Genomic DNA, 11,947 nt, shown 5'->3' with positions numbered 1-11,947 from the left:
AGGCAGTTTTAGAATAGATAGGTCAAGTATGATGAATGTATCATGTCATGAATCCAGAATAGGTCATGTATGATTTCCACCCACACAGATTCAGTAGACAGTCCCTCCATAACATTCTCTCTTTCTGCAACTATGATACTGTCCCTGATCAGCAGTGCCACTCCTCTTTTCCCTCCCTCCCTGTCCCTTTTGAAACACTGAAAGCCCAGAACATGCAGCAGCCACTCCTGCCCTTGTGACAACTGAGCTCCATAATGGCCACACTCTTGTTCCATGTACTTGCGATGCTCTGTAAGTTCATCAACTTTGTTCCTGATACTTGTTGCATTAAAACAGGTAAACTTCAATCCACCCTTCTACTGCAATTTTGCCCTAGCAACTGCCTTTCTTTCCTCACCAAGTTTACATACTGCATCTACCTTTATACCATATGATCCATCCTTTGACCTATTAATCTGCTCCCTGTTACTTTGCCAGACTAATTTAAACACTCCCCAATAGTTCTAGCAAATCTGCCCACAAAGATGTTGGTTCCCCTCAAGTTCAGGTGTAACCCGTTCTTTTTATAAAGGTCATATCTTCTCCAGAAGAGATCCCAATCTCAATTCACAAATCTAAAACCATACTCCCCTGCACCATTTCCTCAGCCACATATTCATCTGCCAAATCATCTTATTTTTACCCTCACTGGCGTGTGGCAGAGTCCTGAGTTACTACCCTTGAGGTCTTGCTTTTCATCCTCCTATCATAGCTCCCTATATTCACTCTTCAAGATCTCATCCCTTTTCCGACCTATGACGTTGGTACCAATATCAGAGTCAGAATCAGATTTATCTTCACTGACTTGTGTGGGGAATGTTTTTTTTGGTTTGGCAGTACTACTGTACAATACACACAATATACTATAAATTACAGTCAGAAATATGTATGCATAGTACTATGCAAAAGTCTGAGGCACATATATATGACTAGGGTGCCTAAGACTTTTGCACAGTACTGTAATTTTATATATTGCACTGTACTGCTGCCGCCAAAAAAAAACACTTCATGACATATGTAAGTTATGATAAAACCTGATATGGGTCTTAATTGTGAACTGAGAGTGGGAAGTGGGCAGGGAGAGGAGAAGCATGGTTGGGAAAAAGGGAAGGGAGAGGGGAGGGAGTGGGAAGCACCAGACAGACATTCTGAAATGATCAATAAACCAGTTGTCTGGAATCCAATGACCTTGGCTGGTGTCTCAGAGCTGGGTGTATCTGTACCAGTGCCACCCCTTGCCCTTGGCACTCCTTCTCTGCCACCTGTCCCACACCCTTCCCATGGCTGCCAGATTTACAAACTTGCTCTCAACTCCAAGTTGACAAATACAGTATTGTGCAAAAGTCTTGGGCACCCTAGCTATATATATGCACAGTACTGTATAATGTAAAATACATAGTGCAACTTTTTCAATCTTATACATTGGCCCCTCCATTCCAGAAGGTGATGCAGTTGGTTAGAATGCTGTCCACAGCACCTGCAGAAATTTGCTAGTCTTTGTTGACGTACCTAATCTCCTGAAATTCCTAATGAAATATAGCTGCTGACATGTTTTCTTTGTAACTGCATCAATATTTTGCATCCAGGATAGATCTTTGGAGATGTTGACACCCAGGAACTTGAAACTGTTCACCTTTTCTAATGCTGAACCCCTTGATGTGTGTGTTCTCTTCCTGAAGTCCAGACCAACTTCTTTGGTCTTACTGACGTCAAGTGCAAGGTTGTTGCAACACCATTCAACCTGTCCATCTATCTCATTCCTGTATGCTTCCATGTCTCTATTGTAACTTCTGCTGATAGCAGTTAAATTTATAGATGGTGTTTATGCTGTGCCTATCCATGTCAGTCGTGGGTATAGAGAGAGTAGAGCAATGGGCTAAGTGTGCATGCCTGTGGTATGCCCTGTGTTGATTGTTAGTGATAAAGAGATATTATTTTCTGATCCACATTGACCTCCTAATGAAGAAGTCTAGGAAGAATCCAGTTGCAGAGATACATATAGAAGCCTAGGTTTTAAAACTTATTTGATTAGTACTGAGAGGATGATGATGTGGAGCAGACTCAAAGGGCCGAATGGCCTGCTTCTGCTCCTATATCTTATGTTCTTATGTAGAATGCTGAGCTATAATCGATAAACAACAGCCTGATGCAAGTATTGCCATTGTCCAGGTGGTCCAAAGCCCAGTAGAGAGCCGGTGAGATTTCATCCTCTGTAGACCTATTGTGGCTGTAGGCAAACTGCAGTGTGTCCAGGTCCTTGTTTAGGCAGGAGTTAATTCTAGCCATGATCAACCTTTCCAAGCTCTTCATCAGAGGAAATACGAGCGATAGTCACTGAGGCAGCTTACTTTGTTCTTCTTGGGTGTCTTAATGCCCATTTGAATCAGATAGGAACCTCCAACTGCAACAATCTGAAGTTGAAGATGTCCTTTAGAACTTGAAACATGGGAACTGGGCTGCACAGGTTTTCAGTGCCCTAACAGGTACACCATCAGAGCCTGATGCCTTGCGAGGGTTCACCCTCTAGAAAGATCTTCTTGGTGCAATTCTCTGAGACAGAATGCTCACCTATCAAGTCTTGCCCTGGTTTATTTCCCAAAACAGTGTCCAGTATGTTTTTTCCTCTGGTTGGACTCTGCACATATCGTCTCAAGAATACCTCTTGGATGCACTGAAGAGATGCCAAACTAAGCTGCTCATTGCAAAAGGACATGGTGCAAGCACTCAAGGATAAAGGAGGGAATTTGTGCTTGAAGTCAGCATGTGGCTGATTTACTAAGTTATTACTTTGTGTTGGTGTATACTGAAGAGAAGGATTTGGAGGATGGTGAAAGCAGTATGATGTGCTGATGTGCCAAGACTTTGAGGTTAAGGAGGATGTGGTGCTGGGTTTTCTGAAAAGCCTTAAGTTAGATAAATCAGTAGGTTCTGATAGCATATGTTCCAGAAAGAAGCAAGTGAGGAGATTCCCGGGGCTTTGACAAAGATCTCTGTGTACTCAATAGTAACAGGCTCGGTCCTGGAACACTCAAGAGTAACAGATGTTGAAGTATGCAAATAGGGATAACCTAGATAATCTGGGTGATTGGTAGGCAAGCTCTTTGGGAGAATACAGAGGCATAGGAGTTGGGGATATTTTGGAAATGTCAAATGAAAAGAGAAAGTATATAGTTAATGGTAGACTCTTATAGTACTGAGCTACGGAAGGATCTTTGCATCCAGGTTCAGAGTTCACTGAAAATTATGAAAATGGATTAGGTAGTAATGAAGGTGTATGGTATGGTTGCCTTCATTAATAGAGGCATTGAGTATAGTAGATTAGCAGTCATGTTGCAGCTATATAAAGCTTTAATCAGGATGTACTTGGACTATTGCCTGCAATTTTGGTTGCCCCATTTTAGGAAGGATGTGGAAAGGGTGCAAGAGAGGTTTACTGGAATGCTGCCTGGATTAGAGGGCATGAACTGTAAATTTGGGTTATTCTCATTAGAGTGTTGCAGGCTGAGGGGTTGACCGGAAAGAGATCTTTAAAATTTTGAGAGACAAAGAAAGAATAGACTGTCAGAATCTTCCAAGAATTTACCCAGAATAGAAACATCAAACTCCAGAGGACATGCTTTTAAGACCGGGGGGGGAGGGGGTGTTAATGCAGAGTGGTAGGTTCCTGGAATAATTACCAGGGGCAGCACTTTGATGGAGTTTTCAAGCTTTTAGATATACACGTAAATATGAAGGGAATGGAGGGATATGGATGATACACGGTCAGCACAACATTGTGCACCAAACTGTACTCTATTGTTCTATGATACACAGAAGGACATTTCATATATCAAAGTATATATAATATTGTGGGCTGAATGGCCTGTGCACAGCTGTACTAAAACAATAGAAAACAGGGAATAAATTCTGGCCTTGCAGGATCTCTTGGGTTAGTGTGTTTTTTTTCATGAAAAAACAATTTTGTTCCTTCACAATTTATCCCAGAACATCTTTCAATTGAAATACTGAATTATTATCACGAGTGCCATTTTCAGATGTTAACATTTCTGTTTTGACAAGGAGGAGCATTAATGGTCAGCATTTTAATGACATTTGTTGATTTCTCACACTTACCAGGGAAGTTCTCAAAACATTGTCATCTAACTCATGATTGTAATAACTCACCACTTTTCTGTGCAGATACAGTAGCTGAGCAAGTAGAAAGCTAACTGTCCCGTTGCTATTTTACTGTTTTATTATTTTCATCATAGATGATAAAAAACTCTTTAAGTGGATTCTAAATCAAAAACCATCCCTGAACGACACAATTAACCACCAGGATGAAGATGGCCAATCTCTTTTACATATAGTGGCTTCTTGGCACACAATGGCAAATGGATATAGTCGGAATTGTAAGTAGTAAATTGTACTGTGGTATACAAACATGCCAGTTTTTCAAATTTTTCAGATAGTGTTGATAATTATAAGTATATATAATGAAGAATGTGTTTAAGACTGTGACAGCTGTGTTAAAATGTTTGAATCAGAATCTGGTTTAATATTTTTTGCAGCAGCAGTACAATACAATACATAATAAAAACTGATTTACAGAAAATGTCCATTCAGAAATTGGATAGCAGAGTGGAAGAAGCTGTTCCTTAATCTTTGAGTGGGTACCTTCGGGCTACTGTATCTCCTTCCTGCTGATATCAGTGAGAACAGGGCATTTCCTGGGCAGTGGGGTCCTTAATGATGGATGCTGCCTTGTTATGGCATTACTCCTTGAAGATGTCCTGTATGCTGGGAAGGCTAGTGTCCATGATGGAATTGACTGAGTTCACAACTTCCTGCAGCTTCGATCCTGTGCAGTGCCCCTCCCCCATACCAGACGGTGTTGCGGCTAGTTAAAATGCTCTTCATGGAATACAGTACTGAGTGATCCATTATAAAATTAATGACACTCCTCAAATATTCAAAGTAATCTGAATTGTACCAGCTAGAGTTTATTCACTTTGACTGCTACTTGCAGGAGGTAATTCAAGGGTTAACAGACCTATTGTCATTTTTCTTTTATTATCTACAAACCAACTAGCAAGGAGTTAAAGATATGAAAACGGGTAAGGGAAAAGAGAAAACTGAGTGAAATAAGGGTGAGACAACAGAAGCTGGAGCATTAAAACATTTGCATATGGGTCATAGGCAAATTTAATTATCAAAGGATTTTACTGTAGTACAGTTTTTGGGTCAGTGACTGTGACAAAGACAAATTCTTCCTCATTTTCTAGCTTTCCCTGAAGCCAATATACCCAAAGTTGCTGAGGGAGGGTGAGGTGGAGAGAGCAAAAAGCCTAGAACAGAGGACTGGAGAATAGTAAAAGTTGAAATGCTTTTCTTAAAAGGAGAGAATGTGAGAACATCCATGGTAACAAAAGAACCTTGCTTTAACCTTAATTGTCAGGAAATTACAAAGTATGGATACTTGGGGTGTTGCCAAAGTAGAGCCAAGAGAACTTTGTTGAAAGTTTGACTGAGGAAATAAATGTAAGTCAATTCATGAACTGGACTATATATTAATTACATGGATTTTTGGAGGCATTTGATAAAAATGGGCATGAAAGATGGTCAGCAAAATTGAAACCTTGGAAATGGAGTCAATAGGGGTATGGTCAGCAAATAGGTGGGAAGCAGACAGAAGTGAGAAATGATTGTCTACCAATTTTCTGGCTGAAAAACTGATGTTTCCCAAGGATTATTGCTGGGACATTTTACCTTTTTTTTGGGTGTGTGCAATGTGTATTGTAATATTAACACATTGACAGATGACATTTATTTTGGAAGCATGGTAAACCGCTGGAAATATAATATCAAATTGTCATAGATTGGTTAACTGAATCATAGCATATAGAAGGTAATGAAGTGATACATTTTAACATTAGAATTAGGGAAGATCATATTGAATGAATTCTGGTTGTATATATGCATAAACCCCTAAAAGTAGTAAGGCATGTTGAGAAAGTAGTCAGTAAAGCACCTGGAACCATGTTAATCATAATTGAGGCCTAGAGCACAATTGTGCAGGGCCTGCCCAGGTTATGAACATGTGATTGATGTACAAGCCATACACATGAACGCGCAAAGTGTACTTTGCTGGATGCTGCATGGCTGCAAGTGTCTTTTGTTACCTGGGAACTCTGTTTGTAACCATGTTTCTGACATGAAATCTTTTCTTATGAACTTTCTTGGTTACGGACAACTCCCAAGAAATGGACCCTGCTACAGTGTAAGGGGAATCTGTACATCAAACATGGAGGAACTCAGCAGGTCAGGCAGCATCTATGGAAAAGATTAAACAGTCGACGTTTCGGGCCAAGACCCTTAAGCATCTTGGATTTCCAGCATCTTGTTGTGATTTGACATTTTTTTTTTACCCTGGGGAAAATAACTTTTGACTGTCCACCTTAATAATTTCCTGATTTTAGGAAAAGTAGGAGGGCGAACGTGCCAGTGTACATTGGGAAATCAGCGATGAAGAGAGTCAGGTTTAGATTCCTGGGCATTAACATATCGGATGACTTGTCCTGCGTCTGTCACACAGATGCAATCATAAGGAAAGCACATTAGCATCTTTACTTTCTTAAGAGGTTAAAGAGGTTTGGCTTGTTACTAAACACTCTTAACAAATATCTACAAATGTACTGTTGGAAGTATCCTGACTGCATAACAGTCTGCTACAGCTATTTGCATATACAAGAACATGAAAAGCTGCAGAGAGAAGTGGATGCTGCACATCCCTCCCCTCCATCAGTTGCATCTACAGGAGGCACTGCCATCATCAAAGATCCCCACCATCTGGGCTATGCCATCTTCTAACAGCTACCATCAAGCAGGAGGTGCAAGGGTCTTGCCATTAACTGTCCTTTGCATTTGATCTTCCATTACATTACATTCTTACGTTTGAAGAGTAGCGCCTCACTCCTGGCAAGCTTAAACACCATCTGCCACTTTTCCATCCCCATATCTGCAATAGATCTATATCCTGCTGTATCATTTGGCAATCTTCTATACTGTCCATAACACCACTAGTCTTTGTATTGTCTGCAAACCTATTAACCACCCATCCTTATTTTCACCCAGGTCATTTACGTATATCTACAAACAGCAGAGGTCCCAGTACAGATCCATGTGGAACACCTCTAGTCATGGTCCTCCAGCCAGAATAAATACCATTCTATGTCTTCCAAGGGCAAAGAAATTCTGAATACAAATGCTAGCCACTGTGAACTATGCATTACTATCTTCATCAATCGTTTTGCCACCTCCTCAAAAAAGTGCATTGGATGTGATTTGCCCTACACAAAGCTATGCTGACTGTCACTAATTAATCAATGGGTCTCCAAATGTTCATCAATTTTATCCCTAAGAATTCTCTCCAACAGCTCCTCTGTCACAGGCTTGAGATTTGCAGGTCTATGGTTACCAGGATTATCCCTGTTTCCCTCCTTAAGCGATGGATCTTTAGTTACTCGTTACTCCTCTGAGATTGCAACTAGAGAGGACATGAAGAATTTGGTCAGAGCCTCAACAATCTCATCCCTTACCTCGCTCTATAGACTGGGGTTTATCACTTTAGGTCCTGGGTGCTTATCCCCTTAATGTTCTTCAAGATACCCAGCACTACCTGTCCCTTAATTTCAAAAATGTCCCATCATATTAGCACACTCCGCACTTACCTGACTCTCCTCCACTTTCCTCCTTGTAAATACTGATGCAAAGTTTTGATTTAGGACTTCATCCACATTTGCCTCCAAGCACGCTTCTTCCTCCTTTATCCTTCTCCACAGTTACCTTCTTGGAGGTGTAGAATGCCTTGAACTTTGCTTTAATCCTGCTTGCCAAGGATATTTTATAGCTACTTCTGGCTCTCCTAATTCCCTTCTTGGGTTCTTGTTCAGCTCTTGATAATCTTCAAGCTCCTTGTTTGATTTTAATTCCGAAACCTTACATATGCTTTTCTTTTTCTTCTTGACTAATTTCACCACCTGTCTTGTAAACCAAGAATCCCTTACCTTGCCATTCTTATCTTTCCTTCTTATTGGAAAATACCTGTCTTGTACTCTGTGTACTCAGATCTGGTCCAGCTGTTCCCAGTGGACTCTCCTTTGTTCCTCCTTAATACTCTTGCAGTGTGCCAATTTAATACTCTCCAATGCTTCTCCTTATTCATGGTTATGACACTATTTCCTAAATGTTCTCCCACCGAAATGTCAATCATTCAACCACCTAGGTCCAGTATATCTGCTCTCCCCCACCCCTACCGTTCAGCTGTTTTAAGTAACCCACTTGAATGCATGTAATAAATTCTGCCCCACCTAAACCTCTTGCACTGGGGAGGTCTCATTCCATAAAGGTGAAGTTAAACTCGTACGTGACAAGACCGTTATTTTTAACGCTTTTCCTAGTCTGTTCCTCAACATCCCAGTGGCTACTGGGCTGCCTAACCCACTGAGTTCCTCTGATTTCAGCATCTGAAATCTATTGTGTCTCAGTTTATGAAATGTTCACTTTTCCCAAACCCTTTTTCTCTTGCTGTAGGTCAGACTGAAGATGTCCGCACTCTTCTACAGTTAGGAGCTGATCCCAGCATTCCTGATAGACTAAACCAGCTTCCAGTTGATTATCTGCAGAAAAATAAGAACATTGTAGCAGTGGATTTGATCAATGAACACTGTACAGCTTTCTCAGCAAACCCAGCATTCAAAGGTATCAACATGCTGCATGGGTGACACTCTTCCACTTAAAAATGGGTGGAAATGCAGTACTTACTTTCTTTTTTACTTTTTTTAAAATGATTTATGTAGAAACAGCAAGCCAGGTGGAGGAGTGTATGTCTGCTTTCCCTGTTGTTACATTGGAGGAGGCTGCTGCACAACTTAAGCAGTTTTGTGACTCACTTGACAGAGAGAAGCCATGCAAAAACTTGTTAGCCCAAAGACAAGTTCAAGTGTTTTTGCAACAGCTCTCCACACAGACAGGTATGCTTCCCTTTACAAATGTAATAAATGTCAAAGAGCAAGTAGTTTTAGTTGATCTATGTATTCTGTGGTTTTTTGCTTTTTTTTTTCCCATTTGCACAATTTATTTTTGCACATCGGGGTGGTTGATTGTTTTCTTAAATGGGATCCATGGTTTTCTTTGTTTCAACTCTGTCTGTGGGAAGACTATTCTCAGGTTGTATGCAGCATACATACATTGATAATAAATATACTTTGAACTTTGAATTCTTTTGTGCGTGGTAACCCGATTTCATTGTTGTTGGAGATTGAGAATCAATTGCAGTTAAGGAAAGAGCTCTAGTCTGAGGTCTCCCGGTTACTTGCCCTTGTGCTTGACATCACCTTTTATATGCAGTAGTTTCTGATGAATTGGGCCATCAATTGATTGGGGAAGCCGCTTATTAAAGAAGCCAACTTTTGAAGAACAAAAACGAATCAAGAACATTGCTAGAATTCCCTTTGTTTATTTGGGAGACTATGTCGCTTAACTGGGGCAAACAGGTTCTTATTAGCTTCAGTCGTACACACTTGTGCGGTTGTTAGATGCTACACCGTGCTTAGAGTGATCTGTTTTTAAATAGCGTTTATGTTCAGAGAGCAGTGATTTTTGTTGGTGAGAAATAAGCAGTAAGACAATTCAGAACTGTAGTGTTCTCTGCGGTTTCAAGCATTGAGCCTTGGAGATGCCATTAACACCCGGAAGTGAAAATGGAGCAATTTCACTACTTCAAGTTAGGAACTATGAAGAATTTGAGGGTATCGACGATCATCTTGAATACTGCAATGAAAATGAAGAGTTGCAGGATGCAATCAGCAATAGGATTGTATGAAGTCAATCCATTATCTGCACTACTCACAACACGCTGGAGGAACTCAGCAGGTCGGGCAGCTTCCGTGGAAATGATCAGTCAACGTTTCGGGCCGGAACCCTTCATCAATACTTGGGAGTCAGGATTGCTGAGGATTAGATTGATTTGATTCCATTTAGGAAACATGGTTTGGGCAGTGGATGTGGACATCAAAGTGATCCAACATACACACAGAAATTCCTAAATGGCGTGTTGGGCTGACATTGCAGGAAGAAGAAACTGTTGATTTGGAGGCCTTGCTCGCAACCAAATGGATGTTACACACTTCCTTACTCAAATGAGCTGCTGAACTGAGATTGACTCCTGTGGCAATCATCTGTCTGTATGTGTGTGTTTCCTAAGGGTGGATATCATGGACTGATTTTAACCTGCACTCATCAGTATTTCTGAACAGTACAGCAATTTTGCTGGGAGTAAGAAAAAGGTGATGTAATAATTCAGAGGTTCTGGGATCTGAAATGTTAATTCTGTTTCCATTTTAATAGATGCTGCCCGACTTGCTGAAGGTTTCCAGCATTGTGTGTTCGTATTGTAGATTTCCAGCATCTGCAATCCTTTGTATTTTTGGTGGCCAGGGGTGTTTGGGGTGGATGGAGGGAGGAGAAATGAAGGAGATTATGATTATGAGGACACGCAGTCCCCTTTTATTGTCATTTAGTAATGCATGCATTAAGAAATGATAAAATGTTTTTCCAGAATGATATCATGAAAAACACATGACAAACTGACTTAAAAACTAACAAAAACCACATAATTATAACATTATAGCATTGCTAAACAATACCGTAATTTGATAAGAACAGACCATGGCACAGTAAAAGTCTCAAAGTCTCTCGTAAGTCCCATCATCTCACACAGATGGTAAACCTCCAGCACCGCCAACTTGCCGGTGCAGCACCCTGGAAGCATCCAACCGCAGTCCAACTCCAGGTCTGTCTGAAAAACTCCAAGCCTCCGACCACCTCCAGACACCGAGCACCATCTCTGCCAAGCGCTTCGGCCCTGGCAACAGGCGATATGCAAAGCCGAGGATTTGGGGCCTTCGTCTCTGGAGATTCTCGATCGCGCAGTAGCAGTGAAGCAGGCATTTCAGAAGTTACTCCAGATGTTCCTCTGCGCTTCTCACGGCTGTCTCCATCAAATCCGGATTGTGCACGGCCCCTAGTTACACATACGATATCATTCGGAACGGCCGCGCGCGCTGCATGCGTCACCATCTTTTCCTCCCTCCTCCTTTAGCAGGACTGGAGGAAAAAGAGATGAGGACTCAGCCCAAAATGTTGACTGTACTCTTTTCCATAGATGCTGCCTGGCCTGTTGAGTTCCTTCAGCATTTTGTGTGTTGTAAAAGTAAACAATGCCTGTTTAATGCAACATGGTTGTATTATTGCTGAACTGTAGTGATTAAGGCTTTGCTGGGTTGGTACAAGAACTGGATGGTTGAAGTGAAGTAGCTCTTCTTGAGCCTGGTGTTGTGGGACTTCCAGCTTCTGTACCTCCTGCCGGATGGTAGCTATAGAGAAAATGGCAAGGTCCAGATGGTGTTGATCTTTAGATAGATGTTGTTTTCTTGAGGCCTCGTGTAGATGCTGTTAAGGGTGGGTAGTAATATACCTCTGATGTATTAGGCAGAGTCCATTACTTTCTGCAGCTTCTTTCAATTCGAATGCCATACCAGACCATGATGCAAGCAGTTGGGATACTTTGAACAGAACTTCTAAATAAGTTTGTTAGATACATGGAGAGGTGGGGCTTGGAACGATGTGGGTGGAACACAGGAAATTGGGACTAGATGGGTGGACATTGTGGTCAAGATATACCCGTGCTGTATTTATTCTTCCATGGCTGGGAAAGGAAGGAGTTTAGACAAAAAAAAATGTAGCAAGTAAGTCAAAGAGAAATAAGTATAATGAGAGGAATATGTTGTGAGGATGGCTCTGGGTAGAGGATGGTGACAGGATGAGGTAATGTTGAACATGGGTACAATAGGGGTTCCAAAATTATGGT

The 11,947-nt window shown here is 41.2% G+C and overlaps 1 protein-coding gene across 8 annotated transcripts in view; it reads left to right on the top strand.

The window, feature by feature from the left end:
* Positions 1 to 11,947, top strand: part of LOC140200139 (TPR and ankyrin repeat-containing protein 1-like) — a 152,534-nt gene that overhangs the window by 61,352 nt on the left and 79,235 nt on the right. For all 8 annotated transcript variants that reach the window (XM_072263029.1, XM_072263010.1, XM_072263039.1 and 5 more), the window contains 3 exons: positions 4,290 to 4,430; positions 8,611 to 8,778; positions 8,877 to 9,050. In XM_072263029.1, coding sequence (XP_072119130.1) covers positions 4,290 to 4,430; positions 8,611 to 8,778; positions 8,877 to 9,050 — 483 coding nt within the window. The remainder of the gene's footprint in view (positions 1 to 4,289; positions 4,431 to 8,610; positions 8,779 to 8,876; positions 9,051 to 11,947) is intronic.

The sequence above is a fragment of the Mobula birostris genome, chromosome 1 (genome assembly GCF_030028105.1).
Source record: "Mobula birostris isolate sMobBir1 chromosome 1, sMobBir1.hap1, whole genome shotgun sequence".
NCBI lineage: Eukaryota > Metazoa > Chordata > Chondrichthyes > Myliobatiformes > Myliobatidae > Mobula > Mobula birostris.
This window is presented reverse-complemented; position numbering and strand designations above follow the sequence as displayed.